The following is a 19,088-nucleotide window of genomic DNA, read 5'->3' as shown; positions in this document are numbered from 1 at the left end:
CTCTGCACATTTCTACAGAAGAATTATCTGAGATATTGCACCAGGGAGCGCACCTGTCTTTCTTTTTTGTTTACCAGCAGCCGACAGTTTTATCTTTGGTTGGTTTTTTATTGTGGTTGGAGTAGTTTCAAGGGGTAGGGAGGGGGCATCCCATATGCAAAAGTCAAGTTAGCGAATGAGCTGTCAACAAAGAAGCGGCAGGGAAAGAGCAGCATATTAGGAGAAGAAGGTAACTTTGCTTAAAGGGGTACTCCAGCGGGGGGGGGGGGAAACTTTTTTGCTGTCACGTCTCAGTCTCACAAGACACCCGGAAGCAGCCGGGAAACGGGCACTGGAGAGCCGCGATGCGGGACCCGCCGCTGGAACCGGGGAGGTGAGGGGACGTCTTTTGCATCGGCCACCACCTCCCCGGTCCCAGCAAAAAAGTGCCCCCCGCTGGAGTACCCCTTTAATCAATGTATTTGCAAAAGTACGAGCTCTGCCAGTTAGTTTAGATGAGAATACCACTTTAAGTAAATAAGTGTGCCAATATTCTGCTAATCTCCCATGTCTGTATTTTACCTATTTCTCACAATAAACGGCACCCCACATACCATCAGAACAGATAAGTTACCGATAGTTACATAGTTGATGTGGTTGAAAGAAGAGAAGAGTCCATCATGTTCAACCTAAGGGAATCCTAGTATGTTGATCCAGAGAAAGGCAAAACCCCCTGTGAGGCAGATTCCAATTCCCCCATCACAGGGGAAAAATTAATTGCTATATGCTTTAAAGCCTTAACCCACATACATTTGCATTGCACTTACATTTTGTGGATTCCAGCTCACATTGTACAGAAGACCACCTTGTCAAAGCTCCTAAGCCAGTGTGACAAAAACAATGACAAAACAGTGGAACCACTTTACCCAGCCACCACACAGGTGTCCTCTCCCTAGTAACACCTGCACACCCTCAGTAATACATATAGGGGGAGATTTATCAAACTGGTGTAAAGTAGAATTGTCTTAGTTGCGACTAGCAACCAATCAGATTTCACCTTTCATTCTTCACAGACTCTTTGAAAAATGAACGGTGGAATCTGATTGGTTGCTAGGGGCAGCTAAGACAATTATACTTTACACCAGTTTGATAAATCTCCCCATAGTGTCCTTAATATAATCCTTACTACCTGTGCCCTTAACCTAGGCAGAAGGATATTCCCCCAAAAGAACCTGTTTTTGGACGCCCTGACTTACCCCAGTTAAGAGCAATGGACTGTTGTGTTGGTACAAAGAATCTCCTAAAGTTATGAATGCTATCATGTTGTCATTTTGTTCCTAGCCACCCTCTTACACGTTGGGAGTATTGGATAGTACATGGGGATATTACATGGCCATTAGGTTTGATTTATACCTGTGTCGGAGTCTCTGATTGGTACATGGCGTGTTGCACTAATTTATCTGGTAAAATGCCGGGCCTCATGCAGAAAACCTAATGGACTCTGTTTTATGTCAGTGGGGTCCTTTAGGTGCCATTCATATCCAGTTTCCTTTTTGCCGTTTTGCTCCAAAGACGGAGAATAAACAATTAGTTGATAGTCCAGCAAATTGTTTTCATTAGGTAAAAGTTTACAGAGGTGATACATGACAGTATTAAAAATAAAACTAAAGTCATTTACTCTTGAGACTAAATACAGTTCACTGAAAACAGAAGATATAGAACATGTAGGTTTTTTAGTAAGCAGCAATGGTCTGATCCAGCCAGGATCTCAGGGAGGTGACTCGAGCGTAAACTCCAGGAGAAGAAGGAGAACAAGTAGGACTTCCAAATGATACAATGCCAGCCAATGTCCAAGCTCCATTTCTCTGGCATACAAGAGGCCCACCAGAGTCACCCTGAAAATTAGAAGAAAAGACGTAAGTATATGTGTATGAATAGAAGTTTCTTTTCTATGGGTTATGTTAGGTGCACATTAGCTTCTTTGCATGAGCTTCAGTATAATGAGGGATAGTTACAGATCTCAGATGCAATATCTACATGTGATCAGGGAATGCAAACAAATATAGGAGATTAGAGATGAGCGAACTGCTCGGACTTTTGGTCCGAAAGCAGTTCATTCTCTCATTATGCCTTTGATCCCAGCCGCATACTTGCGCTCACGGGAATATGCGGCCAGGATATTACAGGGAATCCCTGTTGAATTCCCTGGAATATCCTGGCCGCATATTTGTGGGAGCGCAAGTATGCGGCTGGGATCACAGGCATGATAAGAGAGCGCCGATACCGTCGGACCAAAAGTCCAACGGTCCGCTCATCTCTATAGGAGACCTGAGGATGTTATAACCCTAAAATCCTCTAATACTGAGCCATATAAATATATTCACTACAGATGAACAGATCTTGTTGGTTTATTATTTAATAGGGAAATTAGATTCATTTTTTTATTTTTAATCCAACTGGAAGTACTGGCAGCGATGAGGGAAATGGACAAGAAATTAATTTCAGGAGGTTTTGCTGAAATCAGTTACCATTTTGGATTTGATGGCCGATTTAGATTCGCCCTATACTTCCTGGCTAAGGGGTAGAAATTCTGGCTCACGGACTATAAGCGGGTAAGTGGCAATGTCTTGCATCTTCACTAATGTCTGTAGACCAGACAGTAAGCAACAATGTATAACTCAGCTTTGTTTCATGTTCAGGAGCTGGGACTTTCCTCAAAACTGATCTAGTAAGTACAAAGCATAAGCTGTATATATGACTTTATGAGGGACCATTAGGATGTACAATGTGGTCAGGGTCGGCTCCAGGTTTTGGTGGGCCCTTGGGCGACAGAGCCTCAGCGGGCCCCTTTGTATAGTAAATCATGTGGCATCACTTTTAGAGAGGCTCTATCTCTGCATTCTGTGTAGGTATACAACTGTGTATTATATACTTATTATCCTCCTGTATGTGTGTGTGTATATATATCTCTCCATTCTGTGTAGGTATACAGCAGTGTATTATATACTTATTATCCCCCTGTATGAGTGTGTATATACTGTATATCTCCATTCTGTGTAGGTATACAGCAGTGTATTATATACTTATTATCCTCCTGTATGTGTGTGTATATATCTCTCCATTCTGTGTAGGTATACAGCAGTGTATTATATACTTATTATCCCCCTGTATGAGTGTGTATATACTGTATATCTCCATTCTGTGTAGGTATACAGCAGTGTATTATATACTTATTATCCTCCTGTATGAGTGTGTATATATCTCCCCATTCTGTGTAGGTATACAGCTGTGTATTATATACTTATTATCCCCCTGTATGAGTGTGTATATATATATCTCCATTCTGTGTAGGTATACAGCAGTGTATTATATACACACTCATACAGGAGGAGGATAATAAGTATATAATACACTGCTGTATACCTACACAGAATTGAGAGATATATACACTCATACAGGAGGATAATAAGTATATAATACACTGCTGTATACCTACACAGAATGGAGATATATATATATATATATATATATATATATATATATATATATATACACACACACACACACACTCATACAGGAGGGTGATAATAAGTATATGTCTCTCCATTCTGTGTAGGTATACAGCAGTGTATTATATACTTATTATCCCCCCCTGTATGAGTGTGTGTATATATATATATATATATATATATATATATATATATATATATATATATATATATATACACACATTCTGTGTAGGTGGTCAGCAGTGTATTATATACTTATTATCCCCCCCCCCTGTATGAGTGTGTGTGTGTGTGTGTATAATATATATATATATATATATATCCATTCTGTGTAGGTGATCAGCAGTGTATTATATACTTATTATAATACACTGCTGATCACCTACACTAAATGGAGAGAAAAAAATAGCAATACAACAGTGGATTTATTGCATATTGTGACTCCCCCATGGAAAGTAAAGGGGAAAATCTGCAATAAATCCACTGCAGCAGATATGCCACAGGTGACCCTACCTTCCTACTCCCAGCACACATAGACAGATACTCATACACAACACTAGCATACAGACTTACACACACACACACACACACACACAATACCTGCATACAGACTTGCACACATATGCATGTATACTCAGTCACACATATACTCACCTCTGTATCTGGCAGTCCTGTTACATCTTCTCCCTCTGTCGGGACCGCTGTGGAGGGGTCAGGAGACCCAGGAATACAGGAGGGGGCAGGCAGCACAGCACAGGCAGCACTGCGAGGAAGCTTCTGGGCCCTGACCTGCTGTTTGGCCTCCACAGGCTGCCGTGCAGTGAGCCCCGCCCCCTCTCCTCTGGTCCGCTGAGAGACTGAGGCCTGGAGGAGCCACAAAATGACTTAAGTGGCTCACCAGCGCCCCCCTCATCCCTGCGCCCGGCTCATCCCCCCTCCCCCCCCAGCCTCAGGTAATGATTGTGTGCGCTCACCACCTGCACACAGTGTGATGTGTGTCAGTGTGTGAGCGCAGGGAGAGGGGAAGAAATGGTGTGGGCAAGTGCAGGGGGGCCCCTTGAGACACTGTGGGCCCCGGCACTTGCCCGAGTATGCCTGGTGCTGACGCCGGCCCTGAATGTGGTGGTCAGTGTATGGCAACATGTTGAATGTGTCTGTGGTTTATGATTCCTCTTCCTTTATGAATCTAGTGCTTCATAACCAGGTAAAGAAAGAATATACTAGAGCAGAGTCTCAAGTGTTAGTTGTCAATCTTGACCAGGCTTTAACAGGTTTGTCAGGCTGTCTTAAAGGGGTTGTCCAGCCTGGGGGCACTTTTTTGGGGGGACCGGGGAGGAGGTGGCTGAAATAAAAGACGTCCACTCACCTCCCCGGTTCCAGCGGCGGGTCACTCATTGCGGCGCTCCGGTCCACGGTTCCCGGCCGCTTCCGGGTGTCTGACGCCACCCGAGATGCTACGTCTCAGGGCCGCTCAGCCACTCAGTGAAGGAGGCGGGATCCGAGCGGACTTCACACGGATCCCGTCTCTTTCACTGAGTGGCTGAGCGGCCCTGAGACGTAGCGTCTCGGGCGGCGTCAGACACCCGGAAGCGGGCGGGAGCCGGGGACCGGAGCGCCGCGATGCGGGACCCGCCGCTGGAACCGGGGAGGTAAGTGGACGTCTTTTATTTCAGCCACCTCCTCCCCGGTCCCCCCAAAAAAGTGCCCCCAGGCTGGACAACCCCTTTAAGGCCTTATTACTCGGAGGAGCAAGCAATCGCCGACAGGTCAGTTCTCACTTGCTCATTGTTCCCCGTGGGGGAGCTGCGGAATGGGAGGCCATAATAGATAGTGGTGAAACTATAACAGCAAACCGTCGTTGCCTTTTAACACTAGCTATTACACCAAGCGATTATCGGCAGTAAAAGCTAATATTCGACCTAATATAGAAGATAATCGCTTGGTATAATAGGGCCTTTATCTATACGGAGGTCTTCTGACTCTTCCCAGTCAAAAAAGTCAGAGGAGAGAAGAACTGTGCATGTTGGATTTTTATTAACCCCCCCTCCCCCCATGCTATTGTTCTGGGAGTGATAACACAACACTAGAAGAGTATTGTACAGGGAGGGAATGTCATGTATACAAGAAAAACAGGAGATCTTACTCCTAAATGAACATCCAGCAGACAGTACTTGCAAATGTAAGGCCATCTTAAAAGTATAAGTAAAGGGAGGCCCTTTATTACATTTTGTTGTACTATTGATTTGTGCAAAGTGTAGTGCCTATATGCATTATATAACTACATAGAATGGCTGAAAAAACACATGTCCATCAAGGTTAGCCAAGGAATAGGGAGAAGGTGTGGATGAAAGGATGGTATATGGGAAACTAAAGACAAGGGGGGAGATTTATCAAACATGGTGTAAAGTAAAAAACTGAATAAGTTGCCCCTAGCATCCAATCTGTGAGAGTCTGTGAGGAATGAAAGGTGGAATCTGATTGGTTGCTAGGGGCAACTGAGCCAGTTTCCTTTACACCATGCTTGATAAATCTCCCCCAAGAATTCTATACTTCTACATACAAATAAATGCCATTATGCTCTTAAAAAATCTGTCAAAATTACAAGAAACTGGAGTATTGTGAGTAAAGTAGGTTATAAACTTAACACGTGCAGAGATGTGTGGTGTCATACCATGCAGGAGGAGGCTCCAGATGCTCCAGCACAGATCATGTTGATTTCAATTTCGAAGTATCTCTGACAGTCGGTATTGGTGACAATAGGCAGAGCCACCTGCTGCAGTTTACTTGGACTTGTTCCGGCTTAAAGGCAAAACAACATTTCCATAATTTCTCTAAAATTCTGTAGATCACAGTGGGGTTATGTTATACCTGGCTTGGTATCACTGGATTTGGTTACACATTAAAGAAAATAATAATAAGCGTAGACCAAGAATAGGACCTCACATCTTACAACAACATAAATCATATGGAGGAATCAACTTCCCCGATCTATCTCTCTATAGTCTGGCGACACAGCTATGGGTGGTGGGTGACTGGATAACTGGCTCTTCAGTATATACAGATACAACTCTTGACCAACAGTTCACATCAAACATATCTCTGGTCAACCTCTTACACCTCCCCCACTCTAAGCTACCCCTAGATGTCAAACGTAACATACTTCTGCACACCACTTGGAAAGCCTGGACTAAAAGTAGGCGTATACTTTCCTTAAGCCCTCACTACTCCCTATTATTAACACTAACGCCTAACCCTACCTTCCAAAATGGCACCTCCCTGCCTATATTTCATAGATGGCATGCAAACGGGATATCTTGTCTGGCACATCTGGTAGACAAGGCCCAGAAACGACCACTCTCCTTCAATGAGCTTGCCTGCACAACGAGATTGTGGGTCCCCATCCCTTCTTTTATCTCCAAAGTTATAGTTACATTGTTAAGGTGGTTCGAAACATGTCTGGTGATTACTGGGATTACCCTTTCCTGGCTTTGACACCTTTCAAGCAATTAAACCCTAAGCAAATAACTACCTATTATATGTGGCTGACCCGCAAATATGATTACTCCACCACCACAGGAATATCATACTGGACCACAGTGATAGATGACCTCACGGTGGACGATAGCTTAAAAGCCTTATGCACTGCCGCAAAATACCTACCTTCTGCCTTCTATTGGGAAATGGCTTATAAAATTACCCTTAGAGCCTATGTTTCTCCTCATAGGGGATTCCTTATTGGAAACACAACAGACCACTCCTGTCTAAAGTGCAAGGCCCCACACGCTGACCTCTTTCATCGTTTATGGGCATGCCCATCTATACAGGCTTTTTGGAAGGTGGTTGTCACATTTGTCACCACCCGTCTTGGACTTCCCTGCTCCCTCACCCCCCTTTGGTGTATATTCGGCATTACAACAGAAGAACCCCCAATACGATCAGCCACCAACAAACAATTGCTAATTTATGTCTCTGCTGCAGCAAGGAAGTCCATTCTCCATTGCTGGATAGAACCCTCTCCACCGACAAGAAGGCTCCTTCTTGAGAAACTAGTTCATCTTTTCGGTATGGACTGGGTACAGGCCTCTTTACTCAAAGAAAAGAAGGTCCAACATTTCTACCTCACATGGTCTAAGTTCCTCCCTCTCATCCCACTGACTGTAAGAGACAGACTGAAGCAATGCTTCTGCAATACAACATGGTATTTAGAACAGAACATTAGTGGTAGAGACCCGTTTGATTTTCATTGACATCAAGTCTCACTGCTGACCTCATCTCCTTCCCCGAGATGCTGCTCCTCCTCCTTTCCTTTGGGTGCCCCCCGATCCATTATAATATGCTTTATCTTTATGGGGGGAAAAAAATGTGCTATCATATTTTTGTTTTGTAATTTGTAGACACTATGCTCATTGGATCGTACTCCTATATTACTTTTGACCTTCCCCTTTCCTTTCTGTACCCCTTCCCTTTTGATGCTGTTGAAAAATTTCAATAAAAACAGGGTTAGAAAAAAAAAAAAAAAAAGAAAATAATAGCCTAATTAACTGTATTGAGTAACATTTTTTTTTATATCAGTCACTATTGTCTGGTAGTATATACTTACTTTTGCCATCTGTGTCACCCCATCCAGTAGTGACACATCTCTCCCCTGCACTGAATACATCAGCACTAGCGGCAATGCACACAGGGGACACACGAGCGGTGATAGTAGCAGGGCTGCTCAGCTTCACAAGCGCAATGTCATTTACACCAGTTAAAAAACTAAACCCGGGGTGTTCGAAGACCTGTAAAAAAAAATCCACTTTAAATTCACTTTTTATAATAGTAAGTGCATTTTCATATCTAAAAAGGCAAAATAAACAAATCATAAAAAATAAATAAGTAAAAGAAATCAAAGGTTTCTACTTACCCTAGCAATGGATTTAGTCTGAATAGGCTCAGCATTGCTGGAAAGGTCATATTCACCCAGAACGACATGGTCAGAGGTACTGTATATAGAGATGTACAACCATATTAGTTTTCTGGTGTTATATGATATTTATGATATCTAGAGTTCTGTCACATGTCTATGTTATGTCACATATACAGGTTTATCACCATTTCTCTCTATTAGTAGGATATACACAAAGCTTTACTCTACAATGGACAGTATATTATAGCTTCCTCATATATATACAGTAATTACTTTATGAATATTCACAATCATTTCCTCGGGTCATTGTTTCCTGGTAAAGCCGCCACGTCAGTGTGAGGAGAGCCCTTATAATGAAGTCTATGTAAGGTTAGCAAAGTATTGGGATATATGAGTAGGTATGGCTGGTTTCTTCTACCTCCACTATGTATGGTACGTGTCTGTATCTTTACTATAGATGAGTGAATTTACAGTAAGTTTATGTTCTCCAATCTTCTCCAGGCAGTGGGGTTTAAATACAAAGCATACATGTTCACACTAACCCGGATTTACAGTAAATTTGCTCATCTCTAATATTTACACCATATCAATGGGTTATATGATGTCAGAATTCGTGTTAGGGTTGTGGCGACATCCCGTGCTGTGAGCCACTGCCACACTCGCTCTCCCAGCTCCTCTCTTTCTCTGTGGACACAGGAGCCTTCAAATGCCCGGGCCCGGCAGCGCTTCCCCTTTGGCACCTCACCGCTCCACGATCCTATGATGTGTTCTCCTTGCTGATGTGTGAATCCGCATCCCCTGGAGCATGCACGTGTCGGCTTTCCCAGATTTAAAGAGACAGTACTTCCTTAATTGGTTACTGCACACCAGCACACCCCTATACATTCCTGCCTCTACCCGGACCCTGTGTTATAGCCTCTCATTTTTATTCTTATAGTGTGGTCCCAACTCTCCCGTGACTCCTGCCTGTGAGTCCTGCCATTCATGACTGTTGCCCTGACTCCAGCTGTGAGTCCTGCTGCAATACTGCCTGTCAGCTTACGTGTCTCCAGCTGCACCTTGCCCGCCACCGCTAGCAAGCCAAGCCAGGGATAGTGGTCTGGGGGTTACCTGCCACAGCAAGTCCAACCCACCTTGTGGTGGAGACTGGTGAAAACCAGCGGCCCCTTAGGGATCTATTCCTCGGAGCCATAATCAGCAGAATCGACCCGATTCGGACGATTTTTGCTCCTTGGTATAGAGACAATGATCGTGTCATTGGCTGATCTTTAATTTAGGTTCAAATCTAAAATCATCAGGCACCCACCACGCATCGCTGCGTGGAATAGTGATGCACAGCAGGCGACCGACGATCTTACAAACACCATACATTACCTACACATGTTGCAGGGTTTCTCCTGCGCTCCTTCTTCCTCCCGGTCCCGCGCGCAGCAGCATCTTCTGTGTGACCTGTCTTAGCTGACAGACCACTCAGCCAATCACTGGCTGTCACCACTGTGGCCAGTGATTGGCTGAGCAGTCTATCAGCTAAGACAGGCCGCACCGAAGCTGCCGCTGCACACGGGACCGGGAGGAAGAAGGAGCGCAGGAGAAACCCTGCAACATGTGTAGGTAATGTATGGTGTTTAAACAGGGGCTGCAAGAACATTGCTAAACAATTATCGGGCCCAGTAAATAGAACAGGCCCAGTAAACGAGCGCCAATCTAGCAGATCGGCGTTCATTTACATTATTGATTGGGCCCCCCATCGGCCCGTGTAATAGGACCTTTAGACTCCAGTCCCTGGTGTTGCTTAGTCATTGCTAGCGGTGGTACAGCGGATCCACAACTCCTAGCGTTACAATCCGTATACTAAATATTATAGGAATTAGTGAAATAATTTCTTAAAGAGAACATTACAATAACATTCAACCAACTTGTAGTGGTCACAGCTGGCAGCATGGGTCGCAGTAACCCATCAAGGCTGGTCTCTCTATGGTTTAAAAGAGCTTTACTATACAATACATGATACATAACTTACCTGACCTCACAGTGAGCAGCAGTGACAACCCAGAGATCGCTGATCAGAGAACCACCACAGTAGTGATTTCCACTGCTCTGATGTTTAAACAAAACCACAAGAACAATGTTATGTTTTACCATCGAGGATTTCACTTTTTAGAAATTTTACAATTGATTTAATAAAATATCTTCTATTTGTAAACCTGATATATTAGAATATATAGAATATTATACAGTGTGACTGAAGATGTGGCACTCAGCAAAACTTATTTCCATAATTCGGATGGGGGGATGGAGACTCAGCCCTCGAGTCTCTATCCCGCGATCTTAATCATGGAATTAGGTTTCAGTTCATCTTCATTCTACACTGTATGCATACGTAAACTTCATATGCAGAGCACCGCACAACTTTGCGAGCATTTGAGCTTAGCTGCAGCTGGTTGTGAACTGCATATGAGTGCCCTATATTTTTTGAGCCTTAGGGTATGTTCACACTACGGAATCTGTCAATTTTTTGGGTGGACGGCGGAATTCACCAACAAATATCATTGACTCTATGAAACGGGTGGAACTTCAAGCGAAGGACCCCCGGCGGAACCTGCTTGAAGCCTCTTAGTGAGTAGCACTGAGGTGATCTTTTCTACTTAGTCTTATTGTTTATATAGAATAGTTCCCAAGAAATGTCCATTAAGAAATGAACCAATAGATAATAACCTAAAGGTAGCTAAAGACAGGGACACAGGGACATGTAAAAAGTGGGATCTCATGTGCTGTGGACCCCACTGATCAGGAGAACGAGAGGGAAGCAGTTTGTGGCAGTGCACTTCACTTCAGCCCATAATCTCTGTGATCCCTATTGACTTTGGCTGCACATCTCTCGGTGTAATAAAAGATGTTTGGATAATGGATTATGAAAAAAAGGGCTTCCTGAACATTACTAGCGATGTCCGTGCAGCCCTGGCCATGTAATTATCGAGCCATGAGTCACAAAACCTCAATTCTATGAATTTGGCTTATACTACTGATGTTTCCCGCCTTTAACACAAGATGAAAGAACAGTATATGAACTAATTCTAAGCTCTGTAGATATGAACATGGCTATGTAACCACACACTCCCTAAAGTCTCCTTATCAGTAATCTTTTAGTATTGGATATTAGAATGTTAGTGTGCTGGAGGCAAATACTCTTACTATAAGTGGAAAAATGTGGCTTGGAAATCTGAGTTCTATCCAATTCTAGCTATGAGTACTGGGTATGGTGAGGTCCGGGGATTTTTACCAGGTGTTAAGTAACATGTCTGTTCTCTATTTTACTTTTATATTGTGGACATTAAAATAAGTAAATTATACAGTATATAAGATCCCAGTACATTACCTGCAGAGACACCTGCCATGGCCAGGACCCAGAAACTGCATCCTCACCATTCACAACCCTGGCATAACCAGAAATGACTGGCTTGATGCTTGGCACACCACAACCTGAGGAATAAGTACATAATAGCTATCAATGGAAGGAACTAGTCATCTCCATAATATATTATAATACTGAATGCCTATACTTACCATAGCTGCCCCCTAACAGGACAAAGCAGGACAGAAGCCACAGAAATGCCATAGTGAGAAGTGGAGGATGAACGGGATTTGTGCAGCTTATATATCCACAAGTAGCCAATCACACATAGAGCTTTACTAGAGATAGGAGCGTCCATGTTCTTATTACACAAGCTTGTACTGATATAGAAAATGTCGAAATGTGGAGGTAGAGGAAACTATGTGTGAGTGAGACAGGTGTTACCAGAGGAGCAGGACTTCATTGTATCTACATTATGTGACCAGTTATTTATAGCTGTATTAAGTTAAAAGTTTTATAGCTATAGATTTGTGTTATGTTTTTGACATAGAAAAGTAGCAAAGTATAAAATGTGTGTGGAATCCTCAAGATTGTCCCATCTTGCTCCACTGTATGTTCCATCATAAAATGCTTATCATGACATATCCCCCTAGTAGTTATTTAGTATCATTTATAAATTATGTAGTAATTAAATTTACATAGTAGATTAAGCGTAATACTAACATGCTCCTTCTTACATAGGATATCACCTAGCAAGGCAAGATAGACCAGAGGACAGAAAATATTATACGACTGAGCCTGAAAAGTAATATAAAATTAGAATTATGAGGGGGGGGGGGGGAATTGGGGTTTGGTCCTGTGACATTAACCCCTTCAAGACCGAGCCTATTTGCACCTAAAAGACCAGGCTCATTTTTCAAAATCTGACCTGTCTCACTTTATGCGCTTATAGCTCAGTGATGCTTTAACGTATACTAGCGATTCTGAGATTGTTTTTTCGTCACATATGGCACTTTATATTAGTGGCAAAATTTGGTCACTACTTTGTGTGTTTTTTGTGAAAAACATCAAAATATCATGAAAAGTTGAAAAAATTAGCATTTTATGAACTTTGAAATTCCTGCTTCTAAAAAAAGAAAGTTGTATTACATAAATTAGTAACTAAGTCACATTACCAATATGTCCTCTTTATTCTGGCTTCATTTCATAAACATATTTTACTTTTTTAGGGTGTTACGGGGGTTAGAAATGTATCAGCAAATTACCACATTTTCGTGAAAGTTTCCAAAACTGATTTTTTTAGGGACCAGTTCTTATTTTAAGTTGATTTAGGAGGTTTGTATACTGGAAACCCCCATAAGTGACCCCATTTTGGAAACTAGACACCTTAAAGAATTAATCTAGGGGTATAATGAGCATTTTAACCCTACAGGGGCTGGAGGAAAGTATTCACCATTAGGCTGTAAAAAAATGAAAAATTTAAATTTTCCAATAATATATACATTTAGATTAAAGTTTCTCATTTTCAAAAGGAACATGAGAGAAAAAGCACCCCAAAATTTGTAACACATGTTCTCTTGAGTACTACGGTACCCCATATGTGGGCGTAAACCACTGCATGGGCACACAGCGGGGCTCAGAAGGGAAGGAGCGCCAATTAGCTTTTCCATTGCAGATTTTGCTGAAGAAGTTTCCGAGCGCCAGGTGCATTTGCAGAGCCCCTGTAGTGTCCAGCAGAGAGAAAAAAACCCATAAGTCACCCCATTTTGGAAAGTACACCCCTCAAAGAATTCATCTTGGGGTAGGATGAGCAATTTGACCCCACAGGTGTTAGAGGAAAGTATTCAAAATTAGACAGTAAAAATGAAAAACTCAAATTTTTTCCAATAATATGTTCCTTTAGTTTGAAATTTTTCAATTTCTCGAGGAACAAGAGAAAAAAAGTACCCCAAAATTTGTAACGCAGGTTCTCCTGAGTACAACGGTACCCCATATGTTGGCATAAACCACTGTATGGGCACACAGCGGGGCTCAGAAGGGAAGGAGCGCCAATTAGCTTTTTCAATGCAGAATTTGCTGAAGAAGTTTCTGAGCGCCAGGTGTGTTTGCAGTGCCCCTGTAGTGCCAGCGGAGTAAAATCTCGCCATAAGTCACCCCATTTTGGAAAGTGCACCCCTCAAAGAATTCATTTTGGGGTGTGGTGAGGCATTTTGACCCCACAGATATTAGAGGAAAGTATTCAAAAGTAGACAGTAAAAATGAAAAACTCAAATTTTCCCAATAATATGTTCATTTAGTTTGAAAATTCTCAATTTCACGAGGAACAAGAGAAAAAAAGTACCCCTAAATTTGTAACGCAGGTTCTCCTGAGTAAAAAGGTACCTCATATGTCGGTATAAAACCACTGTATGGGCTCACATCAGGGCTCAGAAGGGAAGGAGCGCCAATTAGCTTTTTCAATGCAGATTTTGCTGAAGAAGTTTCTGAGCGCCAGGTGGGTTTGCAGTGCCCCTGTAGTGTCAGCGGAGTAAAATCTGGCCATAAGTCACCCCATTTTGGAAAGTGCACCCCTCAAAGAATTCATCTTGGTGTGTGGTGAGCATTTTGACCCCACAGGTATTAGAGGAAAGTATTCAAAAGTAGACAGTAAAAATGGAAAACTCGAATTTTTCCAATAATATGTTCCTTTAGTTGGAAATTTCTCAATTTCACGAGGAACAGGAGAGAAAATTCACCCCAAAATCTGTAACGCAGGGTCTCCTGAGTAGAACGGTACCCCATATGTGGGCATAAACCACTGTATGGGCACACAGCCGGGCTCAGAAGGGAAGGAGCGCCAATTAGCATTTTCTCTGCAGATTTTTCTGAAGAAATTTCTGAGCACCAGGTGTATTTGCAGCGCCCCTGTAGTGTCTACAGAATAGAATCCCCCAAAAGTCACCCCATTTCGGAAATTACACCCCTCAAAGAATTCATATTGGGGTAGGATGAGCATTTTGGCCCCACAGGTATTAGAGGAAAGTATTCAAAAATTGGCCAGTAAAAATGAAAAACTTGAATTTTTTCCAATAATATGTTGGTTTAGTTTGAAATTTCTAAATTTCACAAGGAACAGGATAAAAAATGTACCCCAAAATCTGTAACGCAGGTTCTCCTGAGTACAACGGTACCCCATATGTGGGCATAAACCACTGTATGGGCACACAGCAGGGCTCAGAAGGGAAGGAAGCGCCAATTTGCTGGAGCAAAACCGCAGCTAGTAACAGTTATTAGAATAGCGCAGTTACTAAAATACAATAAAAAAAAATTAGATTACAGCTAATGTGGGGTGGTTACGGGTAATCTGGGGTGGTTTCGGGCAGTCTGGGGTGGTTACGGGCAGTCTGGGGTGGTTACGGGCAGTCTGGGGTGGTTACGGTCAGTCTGGGGTGGTTACGGATAATCTGGGGTGGATACGGTCAACATGGGGTGGTCACAGGCAACCTGCTGTGGTTACGGCAACCTGGGGTGGTTACAGGCAACCTGGTGTGGTTAGAGGCAACCTGGTGTGGTTAGAGGCAACCTGGGGTGGTTAGAGGCAACCTGGTGTGGTTAGAGGCAACCTGGGGTGGTTATGGGCAACGTGGGGTGAATACGGACAACCTGCTGTGGTTACAGACAATCTGGTATGGTTACAGGCAACCTGCTGTGGTTACGGACAATCTGGGGTGGTTGCGGACAATCTGGGGTGGTTACAGGCAACCTGCTGTGGTTACGGATAAACTGAAGTGCTAATAGGTAATCTGAGGTGGGTACCTGTAATCTGGCGTGGTTACGGGCAATCTGGAGGGGGTCACTGGCAATTTGGGGTGGTTAGAGGCAAGGTGCGGTGGTCAGAGGCAAGGTGCGGTGGTCAGATGCAAGGTGCGGTGGTCATAGGCGACGTGCGGTGGTCATAGGCGACGTGCGGTGGTCAGAGGCAAGGTGCGGTGGTCATAGGCGACGTGCGGTGGTCAGAGGCGACGTGCGGTGGTCAGAGGCGACGTGCGGTGGTCAGAGGCGACGTGCGGTGGTCAGAGGCAAGGTGCGGTGGTCAGAGGCAACCTGCGGTGGTTGCGTGCAATCTGGGGGGGTTACATGTAATCTGGCATGATTACAGGCAATCTGGGGTGGTTATGCCCAACCTGCGGTGGTTATGCCCAACCTGCGGTGGTTAGGGGCAACCTGGAGGGGTTACAGACAATCTAGAATTGTTACGGATAGAGTGAAGTGCTTATAGCTAATCTGGGGTGGTTACATGTAATTTGGGGTGGTTACAGGCAATCTGGGGTGATTACGGACAATCTGGAAGGGGTCACTGGCAACGTGCGGTGGTTACGGGCAACGTGCGGTGGTTACAGGCAACGTGCGGTGGTTATGGGCAACGTGCGGTGGTTACGGGTAATCTGGGGGGTTACGTGCAATCTGACGTGATTACGGACAACCTGGGGTGGTTACGGGCAACGTGCGGTGGTTACGGGCAACCTGCGGTGGTTACGGGTAATCTGGGGGGGGTTAGGGGTAATTTGGGAGTAAACTGTAATTATTACTATAATAAAAAGTGTGTGTTTATTTTTTTGTATGTTTGTCACTTTTTGTACTTTATACATTCATTTTCACTGTATTACTATGATTACTGTGATATTTTCTATCACAGTAATCATAGTTCAGTGACAGAGACCAAATTGGTCTCTGTCACTTTAAATTTTCAGAGCTTGGCTGGTTGTGGAGCGCATGCGCACTTCATAACCAGCCAGGACACTGAAGAGGAAGGAGCTCCGTGGATCCGTGAGTATAATGGGGTAGGGGAGGGTGACTCGGGGACGGGGGGTGACAGGGGGGGTTGGGGGCGACTTGGGGGGTGGGGGGACATCACTTTTTATCCCCTGTCACCAATCATTCATGGTGACAGGGATAAAAAAGTGCCGGCGGCACATGGCACAAGCGATCAGCGGTATATAGTATATACCGCTGATCGCTTGTACCGGGACCCCACAGGGGGGGGGTCCCGATGACTGCCCCATGCTCTCCGCTACCTCCGTGGCGGAGAGCATGGGGCTTTCATTCATTTTTCTTTTTTGATCACTGTGAACAGACATTAGTCTGTTCACAGTGATCGCGGCGGCCATCTTGGATCCGATGGCCGCCGCGGGAGGGGGGGTTAGTGACTGGGGCACTAGGGGGCTGATCTGGGGTCTGATTTTTACTTATTTCATCTCCCCCACCGTGGATTCACGGTGGGGGGAGATGAAATACAGCGGCGGCACCGGCCCATTAGTGACCGCCGTTTCGGCGGTCACTAAGGGGTTAATGGGGGTCAGCTGCGGGATCGCAGCTGATCCTCATTATCTCCGGTGCTGTACACAGATGAGAGCGGGATCGCTGTCCCTGCAGCGATCCCGTTCTCATCACAAAGCCCCTGTCAGTCAGGAACGTATATGTACATTCCTACTGCACGGGCATGTGCAATAGGAACGTATATATACAGATGGCTGACGTGAAGGGGTTAAGGTTGCAGAAGCCATTCTATGGCCTTCCTTCCCTGCTTGCACTTGCTTTGCGGGGTTTGTGGTCGACGACCAACACAGTGTTGAGTTAGTGAAGGGATCTAGGGGACCTGCATGTGGTACATGAGGCAATATGATTTGATCAAATTATTTACCAATGTCGTGGCGTTGGTTTTTAAATAAAGCCAAGAGGCACTCGTGTCGGCCATAGGTGTGAGGTGCAGCAGCTCCTTTCTCTCCATGTCATATTTAACTTTTCTCTCTTTTCTGAGTGCTAGCACTCCTCCGGATAAGACCCATGTGACCCCAATCAGCAGGAAGCACTTGTGCACACATGGCAAGTACCTCCTATTCTTCCCATTCTACCTGCAGAGACAATGGTGAGCAGTAAGACCATGTTCACACTTGTGTTGCTTGGTGGCAGCATTTTCCGCCGGCGTTGCCTGCAGGGTTTGGGGGGGGGGCTTGGGGTTTGCTCCAGTGACATTGGGGTTGCAGGGCCATTTTATGGCCTCCCTTCCCTGCTTGCGCTCACTTTGTGGGGTTTGCGGTCGCAGACACAGTGTCGAGTTTGTGTAAGGACTCGTGTGATCCAGGGGACCTGCACGTGGTACATGAGGCAATATGGTTTGATCAAATTATATGTATTATTAGTAGGCTCTCTAGCATGACCCCCTTGGAACGGCTAAATCATAACTCTTTAGTATTGTGTAGATCAATGTAGATCAGTATGGTGTTACTGTGGTAGTGTATAAATGCAAACAATAATGGTAAATATATCGGTAAAATTTACTAAAGCGTATATCACACCATATACATGCAAAAAGTATAACATAGAGCAAATAATAATAATAATAATAATAATAATAATAATAATAATAATAATAATAATTAAAAAAAAACATATAGGGTTTAAAAAAATATGTATCTGTAAAATATAATATATAAATATCTATAGCATGATTCTTGGGATGTCAATAGAGAAGAGAGAATAGTTGTCAGTCCACTATTGATATTATGGTATATATTGTCACAGTTAACGATTGTTGTTTCCGTTAATAAATAAGATGGTATACCATATAAAGAATTGGTGAATGTCCACCTCTCACCAGTCCCGTGGCTCTAGGTCTGCGCTGTCTGGCTCTAGGTCTGCGCTGGATGCATTCTCAATGCATCCAATGTGGACAAAACAGGTGAGAAATGAGGACTGATGTAGTATATGAAACACAGTGCATCCCTATATTATATGCAGCAAGTTATTGCAACTCATAGACATGTTTCAGAACAATACGAGTTGCAAAAAAATCTGGTTTGATCAAATTATATACCAACATCCTGGCGTTGGTTTTTAAATGTAGCCGAGAGGCATTAGTGTCAGCCATAGGTGTGAGGTTAATAATAGGGATATGTTTTATACAACAGTAACATCTAGTGACTAAGCGTTGATAGCTACATTATATTAGTCACTGCAAAACTATATTAGTAACAATTTTGCAGGCAAAGAGCGAGACACTGAGCAGCGTTGAACTCGTAATCCACGAGATGCTGTGCTCTAGTAATATCTCGTTCATTGCAATAGGGACATTTCTATATCAAACTCACCAAATTCTGTAACATGCTGATACTTCTATTGTAGACAGACTGGCTTCCAGTAAATTTATCTTATAGATACTTTCCATTCATAGGGCGATCCTTGTTGTGTGACACTCTAATTCCGGCACTCTAGCCCCGTAGACAATAGTGACGCAATTAGCGAGTGGCCAAGAAGTGGATTGCACTCCCATTATGCTCTCTCCCCAGCCGTTTCTTCTATC

General features: G+C 43.8%; 1 protein-coding gene across 1 annotated transcript; it reads right to left on the bottom strand.

Annotated features, from left to right (window-relative positions):
• Positions 1-1,712: 1,712 nt before the first annotated feature.
• Positions 1,713-12,079, bottom strand: LOC138789237 (chymotrypsinogen 2-like). The gene is made up of 7 exons (XM_069967842.1): positions 11,962-12,079; positions 11,769-11,877; positions 10,418-10,492; positions 8,395-8,473; positions 8,089-8,269; positions 6,160-6,287; positions 1,713-1,874 (listed from the first exon to the last, which is right to left on the bottom strand). Exons 1-7 carry the CDS (start codon positions 12,011-12,013, stop codon positions 1,713-1,715), a joined length of 786 nt encoding a protein of 261 aa, XP_069823943.1. The 5' UTR covers positions 12,014-12,079.
• Positions 12,080-19,088: the final 7,009 nt, after the last annotated feature.

Source organism: Dendropsophus ebraccatus, chromosome 4 (genome assembly GCF_027789765.1).
Source record: "Dendropsophus ebraccatus isolate aDenEbr1 chromosome 4, aDenEbr1.pat, whole genome shotgun sequence".
NCBI classification, from domain to species: Eukaryota; Metazoa; Chordata; class Amphibia; order Anura; family Hylidae; genus Dendropsophus; species Dendropsophus ebraccatus.
This window is presented reverse-complemented; position numbering and strand designations above follow the sequence as displayed.

Coding starts and splice junctions, on each gene's coding strand:
- LOC138789237 (XM_069967842.1), bottom strand. CDS start 12,013: ATGGCATTTCTGTGGCTTCTGTCCTGCTTTGTCCTGTTAGGGGGCAGC. Junction 10,493..11,768: donor CAGGTGTCTCTGCAGGTAAT/GTACTGGGATCT, acceptor TAAACATCAGAG/CAGTGGAAATCACTACTGTG. Junction 1,875..6,159: donor CTGGAGCCTCCTCCTGCATG/GTATGACACCAC, acceptor TCTAATTTTCAG/GGTGACTCTGGTGGGCCTCT.